At 48.7% G+C, this 23,318-nt stretch overlaps 2 protein-coding genes across 7 annotated transcripts; one reads left to right on the plus strand and one right to left on the minus strand.

The window, feature by feature from the left end:
* The first annotated feature begins 36 nt into the window (after positions 1-36).
* On the plus strand, positions 37-4,027 carry B3GNT4 (UDP-GlcNAc:betaGal beta-1,3-N-acetylglucosaminyltransferase 4). Of its 2 annotated transcripts, none has more exons than XM_050748094.1 (2): positions 37-348; positions 2,810-4,027. In XM_050748094.1, exon 2 carries the CDS (start codon positions 2,819-2,821, stop codon positions 3,878-3,880), a length of 1,062 nt encoding a protein of 353 aa, XP_050604051.1. In that variant the 5' UTR covers positions 37-348; positions 2,810-2,818; the 3' UTR covers positions 3,881-4,027. The 2 variants fall into 2 exon arrangements, with proteins under 2 accessions (XP_050604051.1, XP_050604052.1); XM_050748095.1 differs by lacking the exon at positions 37-348 and adding an exon at positions 991-1,212.
* Positions 4,028-4,257: 230 nt separating this feature from the next.
* On the minus strand, positions 4,258-23,309 carry DIABLO (diablo IAP-binding mitochondrial protein). 5 transcript variants are annotated; one of them, XM_050748113.1, is made up of 6 exons: positions 23,185-23,309; positions 21,688-21,820; positions 16,242-16,373; positions 14,746-14,790; positions 14,478-14,574; positions 4,258-5,056 (listed from the first exon to the last, which is right to left on the minus strand). In XM_050748113.1, exons 1-6 carry the CDS (start codon positions 23,232-23,234, stop codon positions 4,860-4,862), a joined length of 654 nt encoding a protein of 217 aa, XP_050604070.1. In that variant the 5' UTR covers positions 23,235-23,309; the 3' UTR covers positions 4,258-4,859. The 5 variants fall into 5 exon arrangements, with proteins under 5 accessions (XP_050604070.1, XP_050604069.1, XP_050604072.1 ...); XM_050748112.1 differs by having other exon boundaries at positions 14,746-14,856; positions 23,185-23,308; XM_050748115.1 differs by lacking the exon at positions 21,688-21,820 and adding an exon at positions 21,821-21,924 and having other exon boundaries at positions 14,746-14,856; positions 23,185-23,297.
* Between the last annotated feature and the right edge of the window lie 9 nt (positions 23,310-23,318).

Here is a 23,318-nt window from a genome sequence, read left to right on the forward strand (position 1 = left end):
CGCCTCGGCGTCTGTCCCGCCGCGCGCGTCGGGGTGGGCGGGCGTGGCGCCGGCGTCCTGGGGAGGAGGAGCAGCCTCTGCCCGACCCGCTCGTGGGGACCCCAGGACCGGGCACGGGACCCGTGCGTCCAGCCCCGGGCGCTGCGGAGACTCGCGGCTGGGACCCGGGAGGGCCCGAACTCGCCCCCGCCAGAACCCGCCCCCGCCAGAACCCACCCCCGCCCTAAATCCCCGCCTCCTCCAGAAGCCCCGCCCACCCCCGAGCCCCGAGAGCTCAGTGCACCTGGGGACCATCCGCCCTGGCTCCGCTGCGCGAGCTCCTCGCCTGTACCCTGGCGTCACGGTCAGGTAGGTTGGGGGCCGGGCCCCCGCTGCTGTGAGAGGCTGGGTCACCGTGCGGGGAGGGGCGTCGCCAGGGCGGCCGTGTCTTTGCACCCCGCGGCCCGCTCCCCGGTTCCCCAGGGTCCCCGCGAGGACGCCGGCCCCGCCCGGGTGCGGCGCGAGTCTGGCCTCGGCGGGCACGGCTCGGGACCCACGGGCCGCTTGGCTTTGGTTCTCCGGGCTGGGGACAGAGGCCGGAGCCGGGCGTCGTAGACCCCGCCAGCCTGGGCCGCCCGCGCCCGACGCGCAGCGCTGCCGCCAAGCCCGGCCCGGGGGACCCGCGGGGTGGGTCTCTGCTGCCGCCAGCCCTTCAGAGACTGTCGCGTTGAAAGAATGAACCAGAGTTCGCCCCCTGCCCGCGCCGGGGCGTTTTGGGTCACCTAGTCCTGTGAGGACCAGAGGCGGCTGTCGCCCGAGGCCGAGCGCAGCCTCAGGACCCGCGCCCCACCAGAAGGGGTCGTGCGCCCTGCGGCGGGTGGAGAGCCGGGCTCTGGGGTCTCCGCGGCTCGGAGGGCGGCGGGGCGAGGCTGTGCGGCCAGCGCCTGGGGACGCCCGCGGACCACCCGGGCCGCGGCGCAGCCTGGACTGAAACCTCCCGGGACGGAACCAAGCCACCTGCCGTGCGCCCTTCTCGGTGAATGGCACTGCCGCCCACCCGGGCCCCTCGCCCATAGCCCGCGGTGCTCTCATACCCGAGACTCATCTCCCTTCGACCCTGCCGCCGCCCGGCATCCCGAGCACGGAGACAGTCTCCAGCTGCTCTTCATGCTTCCTCCCCAGCCTTCCGCAGCCCACCAGGGAAGGGGTGGTAGGAGTGGCCTTTTACCAAAGGTCGGATTCTTTCACCACCTCGGCCAGACCCCCTTGTCCCCCGCCCCCGCATAGATCTCCAGGGCGCTCAGAAAACCGGTGGCTCACGCCTGTAGTCCCAACGCTTTGGGAGGCCGAGGCAAAGCGGAAGGATCGCTTGAGGCCAGGAGTTCCAGACCAGCCCAGATACCACATCTCTACAAAAAATAAATTAGCCGGGCCCTGCACGCCTGTAGTCCCAGCTACTGGGGAGGCTGAGGCCGGAGGATCGCTTGAACCCAGGAGTTCCAGGCTGCAGTGAGCTATAGTTGTGCCACTGCACTAGAGTCTGGGTGACAGAGACACTGTCTCAAAAAACCAACAAAACCTTAACTCTTTCACTAGCCGGGCAGGCCGTCTCCTACTGTAAACCCGCTGGGCCCCCCTCTCCCTTCTCTCTCCCCTCACTCCTGCCCTGGAGCTACCTGACTCTGCCCTCAGCCTGCAGAGACCCCAGGTCTTCAGGCAAGGTCCCACTCCTCACCCAGTTCTTGCTCACACGTCCCTCCATCAAGGAGGGCTTTGTTAGCTACCCCTGGCTATAGGATCCGTCCTCCCCGTCAGCCAATTATCTGCATTAGATTGTAACTTCTCAACATACCCGGTTCCTATGTATTTTGTGCTTCCCTCTGAGAGGGCAGCGACCCTGTCTTGCTTGCCACTGCATCCCTAGCACCTAGCAGTTGCTTTTCTGGTGGCGGTGGCTGTGGCAGTGGCCGGTGCGGCAGACTGGTCAGAAGTGAAGGGACAGGACGACTTGGCAGTGGAGGTGAAGGGGAGGGGACTGGGGCAGAGGGAGACACCAAAGGGACCAAAATGATGAGAAACTGAAGCCTGGCTTTGCTACTGTGGAACTCGGGCCACTTGGTTGGATTCTGTCTCCTCATGCTTCTCCGTTCAGGTCCCTGGGAGAAATCAGCCCTTAGAGCATGGTGCGAAGGCAGGGCGGGGCCTCCGAAGCCATCCCTGATACAAGTCCCCAGCTTTCCTGCTCCCCCTCTTGCTGTGTGTGGCTTTGTCTCACTACCGCCTGGAAGCCCGAACCTCTGAGGCAGGTGTAAGGGTGTGTGCTTTGGTGGCCACGGCCACCCCGTGGTGCTGGTTCCTCTCCAAGGGAGGCAGTGCACTCCTGGTCATCTTGGAGATGCCCAACACAGGACCCCACAGGCACCAGGCTTTTTTTTGGGAAATGGTGTCAGTTCCATATTTAGTGAATTTGATCCAAGCTAAACTGAGTCTGTGCCTAAAACTCATCAGGTGCTCGAGTTTCCTGGGACAATGGCTGGGAACATTTATGGTGTCAGCTGTAGAGTGGCAGCAAATCATTTTGGGAAAGACAGACCTAGGAGTCCTCAGATGATGGCAGAGGAGGGCAAGGGCTGGCAAAGGAGCTGTGCTTAGCCCATCCTCAGGGGAGGGAGGACTCTGGAAAGAGCCTGAGGACACACTGAGAATAAAAAGTCGTCCAGAAGCCAGCAGGGACTTAGCTGCTGGGGTGCAGGTTAACTCCTGCCCAGCTCTTGGGGACAGCAACAGGGACCCGGGACTGGACCCTGCTCAGGTGGCTCTCTCCTTGCAGGGACCGGCAATGCTCCGCAGGCTGGGCTGGCTGGTCTCGTACAGCCTGGCTGTGCTGTTGCTCGGCTGCCTGCTCTTCCTGAGGAAGGAGGCCAAGCCCACAGGAGACCCCACGGCCCACCAGCCTTTCTGGGCTCCCCCAGCACCCCGTCACAGCCGGTGTCCACCCAATCACACAGTGGCTAGCGCTTCTCTGTCCCTGCCTAGCCATCACCGCCTCTTCTTGACATATCGCCACTGCCGAAATTTCTCTATCTTGCTGGAGCCTTCAGGCTGTTCCAAGGATACCTTCTTGCTCCTGGCCATCAAGTCACAGCCTGGTCACGTGGAGCGCCGTGCGGCTATCCGCAGCACGTGGGGCAGGGCTGGGGGCTGGGCTAAGGGCCGGCAGCTGAAGCTGGTGTTCCTCCTGGGGGTGGCAGGACCCGCTCCCCCAGCCCAGCTGCTGGCCTATGAGAGTAGGGAGTTTGATGACATCCTCCAGTGGGACTTCACTGAGGACTTCTTCAACCTGACGCTCAAGGAGCTGCACCTGCAGCGCTGGGTGGTGGCTGCCTGCCCCCAGGCCCACTTCATGCTAAAGGGAGATGATGATGTCTTTGTCCACGTTCCCAATGTGTTAGAGTTCCTGGATGGCTGGGACCCGGCCCAGGACCTCCTGGTGGGAGATGTCATCCGCCAAGCCCTGCCCAACAGGAACACTAAGGTCAAATATTTCATCCCACTCTCAATGTACAGAGCCACCCACTACCCACCCTATGCTGGTGGGGGAGGGTATGTCATGTCCAGAGCCACCGTGCGGCGCCTCCAGGCTACCATGGAAGAGGCTGAACTCTTCCCCATTGATGACGTCTTTGTGGGTATGTGCTTGAGGCGGCTGGGGCTGAGCCCCATGCACCATGCTGGCTTCAAGACATTTGGAATCCGGCAGCCCCTGGACCCTTTAGACCCCTGCCTGTATAGGGGGCTCCTGCTGGTGCACCGCCTCAGCCCCCTAGAGATGTGGACTATGTGGGCACTGGTGACAGATGAGGGGCTCAAGTGTGCAGCTGCCCCCATACCCCAGCGCTGAAGGGTGGGTTGGGCAACAGCCTGAGAGTGGACTCAGTGTTGATTCTCTATCACCGTGAGAAACTGATCCCTGCTTGTCTACAGAACATGCGACTTGGTTTTTGTAACTCCCCTCACCTTGTTAGCTCTGATTAAAAACACTGCAACCTGGCTAACTTGTCTACCATATGTTGAATGGGAGCCAAAGGGTAGCAAATGCTGCCAGGAACCTGTCGGGGATTCCTGTAGCCACCTGGGGCGCTGCCAGTCTGGGGCCTAAAGGAAGGAGGCTGCATAGGACCCCAGGAGAGAGACGTATTTTCTCTTTTAGATGCAAACAAAATCTTACTCTTCTCCTTTGGATACAATAGAGAAACACAAAGGAAAGAAAGGAACAAGAGGCCTGTGTTAAGAGTCCTGTTGAGAGCACCAGGTAAACATTCTGCATCCCTTCCCTTAGTAAGTAGTCTTTTCACTCCTTGGCCTGAGCTGTCCTCACAGGGCAGTGAGGGCAGATCAGAGAACACATTAGAAACACTTAAAAGCAAATCGTACAAACTGGACAGGTTCCCTGCCCCCCGCCAAAACTCGCATCCCAACAGAGGGAACAAGTACTAAATCATTTTTGACAATGTAAATAAGACTGAAAACAGGTTAAACAGCTGCTGAACTTAAGGGCACGACAAAAAGGATTCCTCTCTCTGACCCAGGTCAGCAAAATGCTTTGGGTGTGAGGTGAAAAAATGGGTGGGTAAGAGCAGCTGTACAGAGTGGGGTGAAATGTTAAACAAGGTACAGTGCCCAAGGGCTGAGAACCAGGTCCAGGTGCAAGCCTGAGACCACAGGAGGCACTCAGAGCTCACAAAGGCGTCTCGCCTGATTGGCCAGAGCAGGACCCGCCACCTCTTCTCGGTGTAGATACTCATGCCAACCCTGGGCAGGATGGCATCTGCCCGTGCTTTCCCCACTGAGTGGGGAGACAGGGCAGTGGACTCAGGCCCTCAATCCTCACGCAGGTAGGCCTCCTGCTCCAACTCAGCCCGGTCCTCCCCTTCCTCCTGTGTTTTCTGACGGAGCTCTTCTATCTGTGCTTCTGCCAGCTTGGTTTCTGCTTTCCGGGAGAGCTGGTGCACCTCGTCCACCTGCAGTTTCACCAGCTGAATGTGATTTCTGGCGGTTATAGAGGCCTGATCTGCGCCTGCCAAAAGATGGGACAATCGGGTTGAGTAGTTGTGCAGGGCAGAAGGCTCATGTGGACATCGGCCTGGGGGTGCTGTGGCTGTCATATGAACCCCTCTTGGGGTCATTTTCCTTGGCCTCCCTGTCTTCTCTCTCTGCAAAGGAACTTCCACCACTATGTCCAGGTCTGGATTTAACCGACACTGTCAAAAACAGTATTTTTCTTCAGCTATCAGTGGCCAACACAATTATTAACTCTCACAATCATCTTTATAGCTACACAGCTTTTAGTACAGACTTAGATGAATTTTTTTAACTACACGTCATCCATTTCTTTTTGACAAAGAGATGACGAATAAAATTGTCAAAGATCCCTTTTGTCAACCTAATCTTTAAAGGTAAAGGAATGCATAGAAAAATATTGTTACTATAAATTTATATTTATAAATTTTAAAAAAAGAAACAGCATAAAAGGTATTAAACATGTTTTATAATTTTTTCACTTAAACATGTGTTTTGAAGGCCAGGCGCCGTGGCTCTAATCACAGCACTTTGGGAAGCCAAGGCAGGCGGATCACCTGAGGGTCAGGAGTTCAAGACCAGCCTGACCAGCCTGGCCAACATGGCGAAACCCTGCCTCTACCAAACATACAAAAAAAAAAATTAGCCAGGCATGGTGGTGCATGCCTGTAATCCCAGCTACTTGGGAGGCTGAGGCGGGAGAATCACTTGGACCCAGGAGGCGAAGGCTGAAGCGAGTTAAGATCATGCCACTGCACTCCAGCCTGGGTGACAGAGACTCCATCTCAAAAAAAAGGTCAGGCGCAGGGGCTCATGCCTGTAATCGTAGCACTTTGGGATGCTGAGGCGAGTGGATTGCCTAAGCTCAGGAGTTCGAGACCAGCCTGGGTAACACGGTGAAACCCCGTTTCTACTAAAATACAAAAAAATTAGCTGGGTGTGGCGGAGTGCACCTGTAGTCCCAGCTACTTGGAAGGCGGAAGCAGGAGAACTGCTTGAACCTGGGAGGCAGAGGTTGCAGTGAGCTGAGATGGCCACTTCTCTCCAGCCGAGGCGACAGAGTGAAACTCGTCTCCAAAAAAAAAAAAGTGTGTGAGCTCTCATTTTACCTGCTGCTAGTTAGTGTATTTCATCATCTGGGTATACACATTTTATCAATTCATCTATAGAACATTTTGATCTTTTCTTACTGCATTACCAAGAGCCTTCAGTACAATGTTGACAGGTAGTGGAGAATGGCAGGCATCCTCCTCTTCTGAATTCGATGAAAACACTTCTGATAGTTCACACAATTAAGTAGGATTACTTAACCTTTATTACATTAAGAAAAGTATCTCTTCATAATTGTACTTAGATTCGAATCATAAAGGCTACATTTTATTGAAGATGTTTTGGGCATATATTGAGATAATTAAGTGGTTTTTTCATTTAATCTATGGATATATCATCTCAAGTAGTGAATTATGTATTTTTTTTTTGAGGAGTCGTCTCTCTAGTTTTTTACAGTGGTGAACTATCACTCTATTTTGAGGGTAAATGGCTACGTTTGATTTACGGCTACATTTTGAAGTGATACTGAACTATACCTTCTCGTTTTGGTGCTGCCCTAGCCCCAGTTTGGGATCGGGGCTATGCTGGCTTCATACAGTTGTAATATGAGGCTTGTCATTACTTTCTATGTTCAGGTACACTTACAGTAACATAGGTATTGTAGTTTTGGGAGATTTGATACAACTCTCTCACAAAACATCCTAGGCCCTGGTGTCCATTTCGGGGACATCAAAATCTTTGAATACCATTTCTACTTTTTTTTTTTTTTTTTTTTTGAGACGGAGTCTCACTCTTGTCACCCAAGCTGGAGTGCAGTGGCGTGATCTCGGCTCAGTGCAAGCTCCACCTCCCGGTCCCGGGTTCACGCCATTCTCCTGCCTCAGCCTCTCAAGTAGCTGGAACTACAGGCGCCCACCACCACGCTTAATTTTTTTTTTGTATTTTTAGTAGAGACGGGTTTTACCATGTTAGCCAGGATGGTCTGTCTCCTCACCTCATGATCCACCTGCCTCGGCCTCCCAAAGTGCTGGGATTACAGACGTGAGCCACTGCGCCTGGCCACCGTTTCTACTTTTATAGTTACTTATTTTTGGAGATGGAGTTTCGCTCTGTTGCCTAGTGTGGAGTGCAGTGGCACAATCTTGGCTCACTGCAACGTTGGCCTCCTGGGTTCAAGCGATTCTCCTGCCTCAACCTCCCAAGTAGCTGGGATTACAGGTGCATGCCATCATGCCCAGTTAGTTTTTATGTTTTTAGTAGAGACAGGGTTTCACCATGTTGGCCTGGTTGGTTTCGAACTCCTGGCCTCAAGTGATTACCCTGCCTCAGCCTCCCAAAGTGCTGGGATTACAGGTTTTTTTTTTTTGAGATAGGGCCTAACTCTTGCCCAGGCTGGGGTGCAGTGGCACAATCATGGCCCCCTGTAGCCCTGAACTCCTGGCTCTTAAGTGATCCTCCGACCTCAGCTCCCCAAGTAACTGGAACCACAGGTGTGTACCACCACACTCGGCTAGTTTTTTTCGACTTTTTGGTAGAGATGGGGTCTTGCTATGTTGCCTAGGCTGGTCTTGAATTACTGGGCCCAAGTGATCCTCCTGCCTCAGCCTCCCAAGTACTGGGATTACAGTTGTGAGCCACTGTACCCAACATAGTCTTATACAGATTCTTTGAGACTGACATAAAGATAATATTCTCATATTAAAAAAAAAACACTTCTGTTAACGATTATTTCTGATGTTACTTTACCACTCTCTCTCAATCATACTTACCAAATCTTTGCCTAATTTTTCAGTCTTTTCAAGAGAGCAGATTTTGCCTGATTGTTCCTATTTAACTACTTCTAATATGTTCCATTTTTCTCATTTTGCCTTTCTGATAACTGAGTTAAAGTTTAACTTGCTTATTTTCAGTATTGTTACAGTAAATATTACCTGTCATTCAGTCTTTGTATTTGACATAGGTGTAAATCTCCCTTTAAGAGCTACTTTTGTCTACAGCCTCCCAGTTCTCCTATATACTGTGCTTGTCATCACTGTTCTAAATATTTTTATATTTCCATTTAAATTTTTTTAGCCTGTAGTTTTTAAGAAGCATGTTTTTAAACTTTGTAGACATAAGGAATTTTTTTTTTTTTTTTTTTTTTTGAGACGGAGTCTCACTCTGTCGCCCAGGCTGGAGTGCAGTGGCCGGATCTCAGCTCACTGCAAGCTCCGCCTCCCGGGTTCGGGCCATTCTCCTGTCTCAGCCTCCTGAGTAGCTGGGACTACAGGCGCCCACCACCTCGCCCGGCTAGTTTTTTGTATTTTTTAGTAGAGATGGGGTTTCACTGTGTTAGCCAGGATGGTCTCGATCTCCTGACCTCGAGATCCGCCCGTCTCAGCCTCCCAAAGTGCTGGGATTACAGGCTTGAGCCACCGCGCTCGGCCAGGAATTTCTTTATTAGTGGTAGATTGAAGGTTGGTGAATATGATATATCAACTTTTTTTTTTTTTTTTTGAAATGGAGTCTTGCTTTGTTGCCCAGGCTATGGTGCAGTGGCACAATCTCAGCTCACTGCAACCTCTGCCTCCCGGGTTCATGCCATTCTCCTGCCTCAGACCCCCGAGTAGCTAGGACTACAGGTGCCTGCCACCATGCCCGGCTAAATTTTTGGATTTTTAGTAGAGATGGAGTTTCACTGTGTTAGCCAGGATGGTCTTGCTCTCCTGACCTCGTGATCCACCCGCCTCAGCCTCCCAAAGTGCTGGGATTACGGTCGTGAGCCACCATGCCCGGCCGATATATCAACTTTTTAAATGATTTCGTTGTCTTTTCCTTTTGTCACCTGGTACAAAATTTACTTTGTGTCTTAGAAGAATATGAAGATATAGAGGGGACAAAGTTTTATATTCAGTATATATACATTTATCACGTGTTTAAAAATCACTCTGCGAAACCAGCCTGGGAAACTTAGTGAAACTCTGTTTCTACTAAAAATAAAAAAATTAGCCAGGGCATGATGGTGTGCACCCGTAATCCCAGCTACTGGGAAGGCTAAGGTAGGGAGGATCACTTGAGTCCAGGAGGTTGAGACTAAAGCAAGCTATGATGTATGATCCACTGCTGCATTCCCGCATGGACCCTGTGTCTCTCACACACACAAATCTGATTTTCCTTTGTTTAGTTTAAAAAAAAAAAAAATCACAGACGGGCACAGTGGCTCACACCTGTAATCCCAGCACTTTGGGAGGCTGAGGCAGGTGGACTGCCTTAGCTCAGGAGTTTGAGACTAGCCTGGGCAACACAGTGAAACCCCATCTCTACCAAAAAATAAAGATTAATCGGGTGTGGTGGTGACTGCCTGTGGTCCCAGCTACTCAGGAGGCTGAGACAGGATTGCTTGAGCCTGGGAGGCAGAAGTTACAGTGAGCCAAGATCAAGGCACTGCACTCCAACCTGGGTGACAGAGTGAGACCCTGTCTCCAAAATAAAAAATCAAAAATCATACTGAGCTGGATGCAGTGGCTCAGCTCACGCCTGTGATCCTAGCACTTTGGGAGGCCAAGGCGGGAGGATCACTTGAGCCCAAGAGTTCAAAATCAGCCTGGGCAACATAACAAGACCCCATCTCTTAAAAAAAAAAAAAAAAAGAAAATTAGTTGGGCTACTTGGGAGGCTGAAATGGGAAGATGGCTTGAGCCCAGGTCAAGGCTGCAGTAAGCTGTGATCATGTCATTACACTCCAGCCTGGGCAACAGAGCAAGACCCTGTCTCCAAAAAAAATTCTGTTCTAATCCTTAATAGCTTTAATTTTTTTGGTCTTCTTGACCTGCAAGCGTGCTCAGAAAATTAAGTATTACACACATCTCTGAGATCTCCTTGTAATTCTGTTTTTGCCTTATTAAAGTACATGTTTCATGATTGATGTCTTAAAGAATTGTTCTGTCCTACTGATTGCTTTTTATCTTGAATGCTTTCTTTGATTTAGCTAGATTTTTTGGAACACAATCTAAAAGTTTCATTTAATAAGTTTACTTTTATTGTAATCACTGATGTTTGAAATTATTCCTATAATTTTTTAAAATTAGAAATGGGGTTTCGCCATGTTGGCCTCGAACTCCTGACCTCAGCTGATCCACCTGCCTCGGTCTTCCAAAGTGCTGGGATTATAGGTGTGAACCACTGCGCCTGGCCCAGTTTTGTATTTTCTAATTAATGGGTTTTCTTTTTAAACCTTTCCTGCCTCAATTGAAGCTACCAAGTTTTCTGCCACTCCTACTAATTCTCTGCAGTGTTTAATAATGTTTAATGTCAATGTGCTTAGCATGTTTTCACTTTCCCAAATTTAAAAACTTGTTTTACACTCAGAACTTTTGGAAAAAAAATTTAGTAGCTTCTTTCAAAACTGATTTTTCCTTCTTCATAGTTCTTCCAGAAAGTGTATGCAGGTGGTACTTTGAGTCTATATCTGAGTGTATATTTTATTCTCACTTTTTGATGGTAGTCGGCTATACATAAAATCCTAGGTTATTTATGTATCGTCACCTCTAGTGTTGCGGAGAAGATGCCTGATGTTTGATTCTACTTCCTTTGTAGGTAATCTATTTTTTCTTAGTAGCTTTTGGGATTTTGCTCTGAATCTTTTTGTTATGCTGTTACTTTATTATTTGCTTATTTATTTATTTGTTTTTTGAGACGGAGTCTTGCTGTGTTGCCCAGGCTGGAGTGCAGTGGTGTGATCTCAGGTCATTGCAAGCTCTGCCTCCCAGGTTCCCGCCATTCTCCTGCCTCAGCCTCCTGAGTAGCTGGGACTATAGGCGCCTGCCACCACACGTGGCTAATTTTTTTGTATTTTTAGTAGAGACGGCGTTTCACCGTGTTAGCCAGGATGGTCTCGATCTCCTGACCTCGTGATCTGCTCACCTCAGCCTCCCAAAGTGCTGGGATTACAGGCATGAGCCACTGCGCCCAGCCATTTTTTTGTTTTTAAGACAGGGTCTTGCTTAGTCAACCAGGCTGGGGTGTACTGGCCTGATCATGGCTCACTGCAGCCTCAACCTCCAGGGCTCAAGTGATCCTCTCACCTCAGCCTCCCAAGAAGCTGGAACTACAGGTGCCCACCACCATGCCTGGCTAATTTTTTTGTAGAGACAGGGTTTCATCATGTTGTCAAGTCTGGTCTCGAACTCCTGAGCTCAAGTGATCCACCTGCTTAGGCATCCCAAAGTGCTGGGATTACAACAGTTATGAGCCACTGCACCTGGACCAGATTTTTTGTTAAAAAAGTGAAATCGTAAGGCCGTGCACAGTGTCTCATGTCTATAATCCTAGCAGTTTGAGAGGCCAAGGTGGGCGGATGGCAACATGGCGAAACCCTGTCTCTGCCAAAAACACATAATCCCAGCTACTTGGGAGACTGATGTGGTAGGATCGCTTGAGCCCAGAGGCTGAGGCTGTAGTAAGCAGTGAGTCATGATTGTACCACTATACTCCACCCTGGTGACAAAGTAAGACCAGAAAAAAAAAAAAAAAATTCTGTTTACAACTTGCTAGCCCTTTTATGAGTTCTAGGAAAATGTCTACTTTTTTCGGATAATGCTTATACATCCTATCCTTCTTTTCTCCTTCTAGATCTAAGCATATCCTCCTGTTCACTGCACCCAGGAATCCTCTGCCATCTTTGTGTGGCACGACTATAATGCTGCTTCCACACTTCTGTTGTTTCATTCTTTGTTCCAAATCTCCGATTCCTCAGGATCACTAATAATCCTTTTTCTGGGCCAAGCGCGGTGGCTCGTATCCCAGCACTTTGGGAGGCCGAGGAAGGCGAACCACCTGAGATCAGGAATTCGAGACCAGTCTGGCTAACATGGTGAAACCCCGTCTCTACTAAAAATACAAAAATTAGCCAGGTATGATGGCAGGCGCCTCCAATCCCAGCTACTCAGGAGGCAGAGGCAAGAGAATTGCTTGAACCAGGGAGGTGGAGGTTACACTGAGCTGAGTTCACATCATTGCACTCCAGCCTGGGGGACAGAGTGAGACTCTGTCTCCAAAAAAAAAAAAAAAACCTTAATAACTTCTAAAAGAATTACTTTTTATTTTTCAGTATGATGACACAACACTTACCTTAAAAAAAGCTTTATATCTTTTGAGATGGGGTCTCACTCTGTTGCCCAGGCTGGAGTGCAACGATCTCGCCTCACTGCAACCTCTGCCTCCCAGGCTCAAGTGATCCTCCTGCCTCACCCTCCCAAGTAGCTGGGATTAGAGGTGTAAACCAACACACCCAGCCCTTTCTGTCATTTTTAAGATTTGATGCTTGAGACCCTAGTCTGCTAATCTTGACATCAGAAAACAAGAGTAGGTTTTAATATAACAATTTCTTTTTTGAGAGACAGGGTCTAGCTCTTTTGCCTAGGATGGAGTGCACAGGCATGATCATAGCTCACGAGCTCCTGGGTTCAAGCAATCCTCCCACCTGAGCCTCCCGAGTAGCTGGGACTATAGGCAAGCGCCAATACGCCCGGCTAATTTTTGTATTTTGGGTAGAGATGGGGTTTTGCTGTGTTGTCCTCGAACTCCTGGGCTCCAGCAATCTGCCTGCCTCGGCTTCCCAAAGACACGCGTGAACCCCTGGGCCCGACCCATACCAGTTTTTTTTTTTTTTTTCTTGAGACAGAGTCTCGCTGTGTCACCAAGGCTTAAGGTGCAGTGGAGCCATCTCGGCTCACTGCAGCCTCCACCTCCTGGGTTCAAGCCATTCTCCTGCACAGGCGTGTGCCACTACACCTGGCTAATTTTTGTATTTTTAGTAGAGACAGGGTTTCACCATGTTGGCCAGGCCAGTCTCAAACTCTTGACCTCAAGTGATCCACCCTCCTCGGCCTCCCAAAGTGCTGGGATTACAGGCGTGAGCCACTGCAACCAGTTTCTTAATAACAGCTAGTACTGGGCTATAATTCTGGTGAGCCGGCTGGGTGTGGTGGCTCACGTCTGTAATCCCAGCACTTTGAGAGGCTGAGGTGGGTATATCACTTTAGGTCAAGAGTTCGAGACTGGCCTGGCCAACATGGTGAAACCCTGTCTCTACTAAAAATACAAAAATTAGCCAGGTGTGGTGGTGCATGCTTGTAATTGGGAGGCTGAGGCAGGAGAATTGCTTCAATTGGAGAGGCAGAGGTTGCAGTGAGCTGAGAAAGTGCCACCACTGCAGCCTGGGCACCAAGAGTGAAACTGTCCAAAAAAAAATTTTTTTTGGCTGGACGCAGTGGCTCATGCCTGTAATCCCAGCACTTTGGGAGGCTGAGGCGGGTGGATCACCTGAAGTCAGGAATTCGAGACCAGCCTGGCCAACATGGCAAAACGCCTTCTCTATTAAAAATACAAACACTAGTTGGGGCGTGGTGGTGGGTGCCTATAATCCCAGATACTTGGGAGGCTGAGGCAGGAGAATCACTTGAACCCAGGAGGCGGAGGTTGCAGTAGGCCTAGATGGCGCCACTGCACTCCAGCCTGGGTGATAGGAACAAAACTCAGTTTCAAAACCAAAAAAAATTTCTGTGAGCCTACCTAGTTTGGAACCACTCAGGTAGGATGTTCTATGATGGGCACCTTAGGGTACTAAGGTGCAGAGGACAAAGCACCAGCTGCTAGGGAGAAGCAAAGGCTTTGGAATTCGACATACTTGGCTTGGTGGCTCATGCCTATACTCCCAGCACTTTGGGAGGCCAAGGTGGGTAGACAGCTCGAGCCCAGGATTTCGAGATTAGCCTGTGCAACATGGTAAAACTCCATCTCTATTTTATAAAAAAAAAAAAAAGACCTACTCAGCTGAGTCCCAGCTTGGCTGCCTGCTCACCGTACCACATCATCTTAGCTGAATTATTTGGCCCATCTGCACTCTAGTTTCTTCACATATAAAAAGTGCCTACGAAATGCTTACCACAAAGCCTGACATAGACAAATAATTTGTCCTGGTTTTGCCACTGACTATGATTCCACGTCTCATTTTCTCCATCTGTACAAAAAGGTTCACACAGATTAATCATCTCAAGTCTCATCCAACGGTGTAATTCTATGATTGTTAATAAACTGTATTACCAAAAACTCAAACTATTTGGAAGCAATCCAGTTTTCCAATGGTAATAGTTGTATCATTTTTCATTTTGAAGATATAACCTAGCTTCTACTGGTCTGGTCTGCAAGGGTATGCTCATTTTTTCTATTGTGTAAATAAAATGTTGGTTAATATATAGGAAATGGGGAAAATTTCTCAAAGTTAGAGCCACTTAGACCATCTAATATAAAGCCCTCATTTTAGAAAACCAGATGAAAACTCAAATGGCACCTCTAGTTAAAAAAAACACCAACACAAAACTTGAACCTACCAGTTTGATATGCAGCTTCTGCTGCCATCTCTGAAAGACCAACTGCAGTCATCCAAGTGGTTTCCAGCTTCAAGTACTCTTGGTGTTTTGAAGACATCTATATAAATCAAGCAAAGTGCTTCAGACGGTATGAGAGGTCTAGCCCATTTAAATGGACTTAAAGTAGATTTAGAGAACACTGATTATATTGATTAGACTTAATTCAATAATTTAGATACCACATGAGGTAGGTGCACTAACACAGACATGCCTAGAACTTTCTGCTTACCTCAGCTCTGGCTCCTATGATCACCTGCCACACTTCATCTTCCTCCTGTGAATTCATTTTCCCAAGTAAACTTGTATATTGTCGGTAAAGAGAAATTAAGGTATAAACAGCCTACAAATACAGAATGAACAAGTCTGAGTAAAATAACTGAGACATATCAGAAGGAATAGAGAGATTTCTACCTCAAGGAAACTAAGTTCCACCACAGCAAACTGGCTCTTCCATCCTGCTGCCTCAATTAAATTGCACTATTATTCTATGAAGTAAAGGTATCAGGACATTAGTATCTCCGTCTGTAAACTTCTGTGTTTTTAAAAGCTTGTCAGCATTTCAGACACAGAAAGAGAAAATAATGCAAGGGAAAAATCTAAAGGTTGAGGAAAAAAAGCTGCTGGAAGATGTATGTAAAACAAATGCACAAATGAGACTTCAATACTTGATTAACCATATACTCTTTTAAAAAGTTTTATTGGCTGGGTGCGGTGGCTCACGCCTGTAATCCTAGCACTTTGGGAGGCCAAGGCAGGTGGATCACCTGAAGTCAGGAGTTCGAGACCAGCCTGGCCAACATGGCGAAACCCCATCTCTACTAAAAATACAAAAAATTAGCCGGACATGGTGGTGTATGCCTGTAATCCCAGCTACTCAGGAGGCTGAGGAAGGAGAACTGCTTGAACCCAGGAGGTGGAGGCTGCAGTGAGCTGAGATCATGCTACTGCACTCCAGCCTGCATGAACAAGACTCCATCTCAAAAAAAAAATTATTTTTTACAAACAGGATGCTCTGTCACCCAGACTGAAGTACAGTGGCATGTTCACAGTTCACTGTAACCTCAAACTCCTAGACTCAAGTGATCCTCCCACCTCAGCCTCTGGAGTAACTGGGACTACAGGCACACAACGCACTATGCCTGGCTAAGTTTAAAATTTTTTTTCTGGTAGAGATAGGGCTTGCTACATTGACTGGGCTGGTCTTGAGCTCCTGGCCCCAACTGATCCTCCTGCCTTGGCCTCCCAAGCTGCTGCTGGGATTACAGATGTGAGCCACCACGCCTGTCCCATATACTCTCTTTTCTATTAGCTTAGATCAGTGGTTTTTAACTAATCCTCACAGAGAAACCTCTGTTGATGGACCATGGCCCTGTGCCCCTAACTGCACCACATGAGCTCTACTTCTGTTTTATATACTAGGCTGCCACATTTAAGACTTCTGAAAAAAAGGTTCCTGGAAAAAGTCTAAAAACTAGTGATTTAGATCAGGGCTCAGCAAACGTTTTTGTGAAGGGCCTGACAGTAAATATTTTAGGCTTTGTGGGCCTTACAGCCTCTGCTGAAACTACTCAAATCCTCAAAAACCATTACTGACAATACAGAAACAAATAGGCCTGGCTATGTTTCAATCAAATACCAACATGGGCATCAGACACAATTTGGCTGTGAGCCATTATTTGCTAAACCATGGTTTAGAAGATCAAGAGTTAACAAGAGTAGACATACCTTAGTATATTCAGTAATAGCTTCAATCAATGCATATGTGGTCTGAGAGAGAAAGGTAGAGGTGCTATCTGTTACCAAAGACACCGCCCTCCTCATCAATGCTTCACTACTAAGGGAATGAGGCTCCGATTTCTGAAAGACACAAACATTGTCACTCAACCTCTAAAGCTCAAACTGAGAACTTTTTCACAAATTGGCAAGTAAAAAACATAATTGTCATGCTGCTTAGTGTTTTAGGCTGAAACTGCACTATATTCCTTTGGGTTATATTTTTTAAGGCCTTATTTTGGCAATTTAAGACAATATAGAGAAATAATTCCGGAGTATGCTTTCTAACCAACTTTCATTCTCTGCTCCAAAAAGCAAATTATTTCTTTATATATAAAATAAAATGCAGTGGGGTGCGGTGGCTCACACCTGTAATACCAACACTTTGAGAGGCAGAAGCAGGCGGATCACTTGAGGTCAGGAGTTTGAGACCAGCCTGGCCAACATGGTGAAACCCTGACTTTACTAAAAAATACAAAAATTAGCCAGGTGGTAGTGGTATGCATCTGTAATCCCAGCTACTCAGGAGGCTGAGGCAGGAGAATCGCTTGAACCCAGGAGGCAGAGGTTGCAGTGAGTCAAGACTGCGCCACTGCACTCCAGCCTGGGCGACAGAGCAAGACTCTTGTCCAAACAAACAAACAAAAACAAAAACGGTGCCAGGCACGCTGGCTTACGCCTGTAATCCCAGCACTTTGGGAGGCTGAGGCAGGCGGATCACGAGGTCAGGAGATTGAGACCATCCTGGCCAGCATGGTGAAACCCTGTCTCTACTAAAAATACAAAAATTAGCTGGGCGTGGTGGCACACGCCTGTAGTCCCAGATACTTGGGAGGCTGAGGCAGGAGAATCACTTGAACCCAGGAGGCGGAGGTTGCAGTGAGCCGAGATTGCACCACTGCACTCCAGCCTGGTGACAGAGTGAGACTCCATCTCAAAAACAAACAAAACTAGTGATTATAACAAACTGGTAAGATTACAATTCATTCATTAACAGTGTTCGATACTTGAGACACAAGTCTCGACATTCTCTGCCCTCAAACACAGGTGCAGGGGTAGAGAGAGGAGGATGACGGGCTAACAGAACTAGAAAAATGAACACAATCATGTATAATGGAAGCGGTGGGAGGAGTATGTATGAGCTACAGTAGGGTCATGCAGAAGGGAGCAATCAGTTTTATGCTGAGTGCTAATAGCTTAGAAAAGGCTTCACAAATTTGATGAGGATTAAGCTGAGTCTAAGAAAGGGGGCTGGGCACAGTGGCTCACGCCTGTAATCCCAATACTTTGGGAGGCCGAGGCGGGTGGATCACAAGGTCAAGAGATCGAGACCAGCCTGGCCAACATCGTGAAACCCCAACTCTACTAAAAATACAAAAAAAAAAAAATTAGCCGGGCATGGTGGTGGGCGCCTGTAGTCCCAGCTACTCAGGAGGCCGAGGTAGGAGAATCACTTGAACCCGGGAGGCGGACATTGCAGTGAACTAAGATTGTGCCACTTCCCTCCAGCCTGGGCGACAGAGCGAGACTCTGTCTCAAAAAAAAAAAAGTGGATGGGGGAGGGCAATTCTGAGCAGAATGAAGCAGTACAGTGTTGATGGGGGGACCTCAGCTATTTTATTTTTTTGAGACAGAGTCTCTACTAAACAGACACAAATTAGCTGGGTGTGGTGGTGGGTACCTGTAATCCCAGCTACTCGGGAGACTGAGGCAGGAGAACTGCCTGAACCCAGGAGGTGGAGGTTGCAGTGAGCCGAGGTTGCTCCATTGCACTCCAGCCTGGGCAACAAGAGCGAAACTTGTCTCAAAAAAAAAAAAAAAAAAAAAAAAAAAAAAAAAATCACTCTACGTTGCGTCTTGTTTTTGCGACTCAGAGTACAAACACTCAGAATCACTGCATGTTGAAAGAGGCAGTCAAAAACTATTTTTGATATGAACAAATCAAGAACTTTATATTTCAATCAAATAATTAAGTATTCCTTAGGCACCTTATATAGGACTACAAAAGGAAGACACCTCTGCTCACAAGAAGCTAATTTTGTCTCAATATTCTGAGAGTCTTCATAATGTGCTACATTTTATAATGTGTTTTCACTTGTTCCTCACAACAGTCCAGTTATTATCCTTTTGTACAAGCAATGACACAGAAGCTCAGAACAGTTCTATAACTTTTCCAGAAAGTCCCATCTAGACCTCAAACAAAATCTCACTTCAAAGTCTGTAACCTTCGCATTATGCTCTGATGACTCAGGAGAGTGTCAAAGGATTATCATCAAATATCAAAATATACAATATTAAGTGGCCAGAAAGGAGATAGTTGTTGGACAGGAATAAGGAAAGGCTTTAAACAGAGGTGAGATTTGGTACTAAAGACACCTAGAATCAGAATGGCCAGGCATCCTGGAGAATAGGTTAACGATGAGGAAAAGAATACTTGTGTTGCAGGGGATGTCCAGGGATCTAGCCTGGTTGGAGCAGTGGCACAAGAGAGATGAGACCCACTAGGGTCCTGGGTGCAGGGAGACTTAAGTTTGATTTTAGTTCTGAACACCTCATGGAAAGCCACTGTAGGTTTTTCATTTCTCATTCTGTTGCCCAGGATGGAGTACAGTGTTGTACTCCATCCAGTATTGATCCCAGCTCATTGCAGCCTTGAACTCCTGGGATCAAATGATCCTCCTGCCTCCCAGGTAGCTAGGACTGCAGACACACCACCACACCTAGCTAATTATTTTTTGTAAAGGGGTGGTCTCTCGCTGTTTCCCAGGCTGGTTTCGAACTCTTGGCCTACAGTGATCCTCCCACCTCAGCCTCCAAAAGTACTGGGATCACATGAGAGAGCCATTGTGCGTAGCTGACCACTGAGGGGTTTCAAAGAATGGAAGTGGCACTGCTGTACTAAATGACTAGAGGCCCCAGTCATGTGGCCCAGAACTGAGGTTAACTGGGCTTAGAAAGTAATATAATAACTGAGACAGGACAAACCTAAAAAAAAAAAAACCAAAAACCTTTTGAATGAAAAATCAAAGGTTGTCCCAATTGTGGCCGAAAATGGCCTGGTATTCAAGTGAGGGGTTTTAGGGCTATGGATTCATCAGCATGCAGAGATGACAACTGAAGTGAGGCACAGTAAGGTGAGGGCTCATGAGTGAGCCACAGAAGATGCTGAAAATACTTGTGATACATGGAATTTATCTTCCTTTTGCGATGAACACACACGTAAGTGGCACGGATATTTTGCTGAAATGGAGCTTGCTGGTTTCCTCTCTAGCTCTTCCCCATAAAACAAATAAGCTATGATTTTTTTAAGTGAAGTGCCACTTTTATATCAACTACCTGATAGCTCCACCTAGATGTTTCCTAGACATCTTAGATATTACATTTCCAAAAAATTTTTTTCCTTTCAAAACCCACTCCTCTTCATCCTACTAAATGGCATCGCCATTCATTCAGTTGCTAAGGCCTTTAAAAAATCTTGGAATCTAGACCAGTGGTCCCCAACCTTTATGGCACCAGGGACCGGCTCTGTGGAAGCCAACTTTTTCATGGACTGGGTGGGGCAACGATGGTTTCAGGATGAAACTTCCACCTCAGATCATCAGGCGTTAGTTAGATTCTTATAAGGAGCACACAACCTAGATCCCTTGCATGTGTAGTTCACAACAGGTTTCATGCTCCTATGAGAATCTCATGCCACTGCTGATCTGACCGGAGGCGGAGCTCAGGGGTAATGCTCGCCTGCCCACCACTCACCTCCTACTGTGCAGCCTGCTTCCTATCAGGCCACAGACCAGTACCAGCCCAGGGGTTGGGGGCCCCTAATCTAGAGAATACACCCCACAACCAATCCATCAGCAACTCCTGCTAACTACGTTCAGCTAAATTCTCCCCACCTCTTCTGCTTGCCTGGTCCAAGCCAGTATCATTTCATGCCTAGATAGAGCAACAGCCTATTAGTCTTCCTAGTTCCACACAGCAACCTTTTAAAACTTTTAAAATTTATGTCAGATCATAATACTTCTGTGTTAAAAATCCTCTGTGATGGCCAGGTGCGGTGGCTCAGGCCTGTAATTCCAGCACCTTGGGAGGCCGAGGCGTGTGGATCGTCTATGGTCAGGGGTTGGTGACCAGCCTGGCCAACATGGTGAAACCCCGTCTCTACTAAAAATACAAAAATTAGCCGGGTCTGGTGGCACACCCCTGTAATCCCAGCTACCCGGGAGGCTGAGGCATGAGAATCGCTTGAACCTGGGAGGCGGAGGTTGCAGTGAGCCAAGATTGTGCCATTGCACTCCAGCCTGGCAACAGAGCGAGACTCTGTCTTAAAAAAAAAAAATTCCTCTGCGGCTTCTTTTTCAGAAAGCCCAAAGCCTTACAACAATGGCCCACAAAATACAAAGTACACAATCTGATTATCAGTTAACTCTCTGGCTTCATCTATTACTGTCTCCCCGATTGCACTCCAGCCACATTAGCCTCCCTGCTCCTCAGACATACCAGGCATAGTTCTGCTTCTAGGTCTTTGTCCTGAGTTCCTTCTGCCTGGCAAGCTCCTCCCGGCACCAGACAGTATAATGGCTCTTTCAGAACATTCAGATCTCTACTGCACCTTATCAGAGTAGCCTGACCACCTTTATCTAAAACAAAACGACCCCCTCCCAGAAGTGCCTATTTACTTACCTCATTTGTTTTGTTTTGTTTTTGAGAAAAGGTCTTGCCATGTTGCCCAGGCTGGGAGCAGTGGTGAGATCATAGCTCACTGCAGCCTCAAACTCCTGGGCTCAAGCGATCTTCCTGCCTCAGCCTCCTGAGTAGTTGCGACTACAGGTGTGAGCCGCCACACCTGGCTAATTTTTTTCTTTTTTGTAGAGACAGAGTCTCCCTATTTTGCCCAGGCTGGTCTCAAACTCCTGAGTTCAAGCCATCCTCCCACATTGGCCTCCCAAAGCCCTGGGCATCAGCCACTGTGCCTGGCCCTGTTTTCTTCCTACCATTTATCACTAGCTGATATTTTATATTTGTTTATTTTCTCTTTCATCTCCACAAAGCATTTTGTGAGAGCAAGAATTTTTTGTTCATGCTTACATTCTCAGTGTCTTGCACATAAAAGTTGCTCAATAAATTTCTGTGAATCAAAGACCACTTTGTTGATAGACTGTAATATTCTCTTATTTCTCTCTACTCGCTTTATACAATCTGATGTGCTGTTCCTACCAAATGAGACAATCAAAATGAGAATATTAATACATCTGCTCAACTGTGAAAAGATGCTGGTACTGTGGGGGAAGGGATGGGAGCACTGGGTCAAACTATGGTAGCTTGTCTAATGCTTCATTGCCCACTTGAGACTTCAAGACGACATGGTACACTAGGTAAGAATCACTGCACACGACAGTACCTGTGCAATAGGAACCGCACACAGGGTTACTCCAAAGCCAACCGTCACAGTTTTGTGCCATGGTCTTATCAATTCTGAGAAACACCGCTTCTTAAAGTTAGCCACAACAGGAACACACAAACACTGTCTGTACCTGGAAGTAGAAGTCAGATTTCATAAGGCACGACCGCCAATCTGTAACAGGCTCTTGGATTTACTTGCAGGGGCTGTAAACTCAAACTCGAGCCAAGCAGGAACCTAAATGAGGATGCAGGACAGCTGAGGGGTTTTGAAATTTTCAACATACAGCAAGTTTAAAATGTTGCCTCAGGTAGGGTGTGGTGGCTCACGCCTGTGATTCTAGCGCTTGGAAGGCCAAGGGCAAGGCGGGAGGATCACTCGAGCCCTGAAGTTCACGACCAGCCTGGGCAACATGGCTGGCAACATGACCTGGTGTCTATTTAATAAGAAAAAAAAAAGAAGGCCGGGCGCGGTGGCTCACGCCTGTAATCCCAACACTCTGGGAGGCCGAGGCGGGTGGATCACTTGACGTCAGGAGTTCGAAACCAGCCTGGCCAACATGGTGAAACCCCGTCTCTACTTAAAACACAAAAATTAGCCCGGACTGGTGGCACAGTCCTGTAATCCCAGCTACTCGGGAAGCTGAGGCAGGACAATCGCTTGAATCTGGGAAGCAGACGCTGCAGTGAGCCGAGAGCGCCCCACTGCACTCCAGCCTGGGCAATAGAGCGAGACTCAGTCTCAAACAAAACAAAACAAAATTAGCCGGGCGTGGTGGCAGGCGCCTGTAATCCCAGCTACTCGAGAGGCTGAGGGTGAGAATTGCTTGAACCCGGGAGATCTCGCCACTGCACTCCAGCCTGGGCGAAAGAGCCAGATCCTGTCTAAAATAAAATTGAAATAAAATAAAATAAAATAAAATAATAAAATGTTGCCTTAAAACATTTTAGAAACGGATGCCATAATAACCGCTCCTGCAGGCAGGATTTAGCTCTGGACCCCTGGCCTGGTTGTCAGGTGTGTGTGACGGTCCCGCTACAATCGCCCAAAAGCCTGCAGGGCTAGGAAGGGAGCCCCGCGCCGAGGTCCCCCGCGCCTGCTCCCCGGGCCCCTTGTGCCTTCGGGAAGACGTCCTCAGACGCTTCCCTCCCTTCCCAGGCTCCCCCATGCCGTGTCCCTCCTCCTCTCCACGTCTTCTCAGGGACTTCAAGGGGCTGACGCGAGCTGGTCGGGAGGCGGAGTCGCCCCAAGAAGGCAGCCTGGGGTCTAGGGCATTCGTTTCTAGAAAATGGACGAACTGAAAACGAAACCCGCTTGACCCAAGGGGCGGAGGCGGGACTGTCGTCAGTCCTCCCGAGCGGGGCGAGACGCCGCTACCCAGCTGGGCTGACGAGGGACGTGCGCGTAAGAAAAGCGGGCGCCGCGGGCCGGGCCACAGCGCTGTCCGCGTCGGTCCCTCCCTCTGGTCCTGTCCCCTCTACGCGGCGGCAGCGGTACCTGAACAGTGAGGTTACACTGCGCGACAGCCAACTCTTCAGAGCCGCCATCGTGCAGCGGACAGACGCCGGACGCACACGCCGGAAGTGACGCAGCTTCGTGAGCGCGGGGCCGGGCACGGCCTCCACCAGAGA

Source organism: Macaca thibetana, chromosome 11 (assembly GCF_024542745.1).
Source record: "Macaca thibetana thibetana isolate TM-01 chromosome 11, ASM2454274v1, whole genome shotgun sequence".
In the NCBI taxonomy this organism is placed as follows: domain Eukaryota; kingdom Metazoa; phylum Chordata; class Mammalia; order Primates; family Cercopithecidae; genus Macaca; species Macaca thibetana.

What these genes read in the sequence shown, in the direction of transcription:
- B3GNT4 (XM_050748095.1), top strand. Translation starts at nt 1,147, where the DNA reads ATGCTTCCTCCCCAGCCTTCCGCAGCCCACCAGGGAAGGGGTGGTAGG. An exon ending in GGAGTGGCCTTTTACCAAAG is followed by an intron (nt 1,213 to 2,809) that starts GTCGGATTCTTT and finishes CTCTCCTTGCAG; the next exon opens with GGACCGGCAATGCTCCGCAG.
- DIABLO (XM_050748112.1), bottom strand. Translation starts at nt 23,234, where the DNA reads ATGGCGGCTCTGAAGAGTTGGCTGTCGCGCAGTGTAACCTCACTGTTC. An exon ending in CTATTACTGAATATACTAAG is followed by an intron (nt 14,857 to 16,241) that starts GTATGTCTACTC and finishes CTGTATTTGTAG; the next exon opens with GCTGTTTATACCTTAATTTC. An exon ending in TCATAGGAGCCAGAGCTGAG is followed by an intron (nt 14,575 to 14,745) that starts GTAAGCAGAAAG and finishes TGATTTATATAG; the next exon opens with ATGTCTTCAAAACACCAAGA.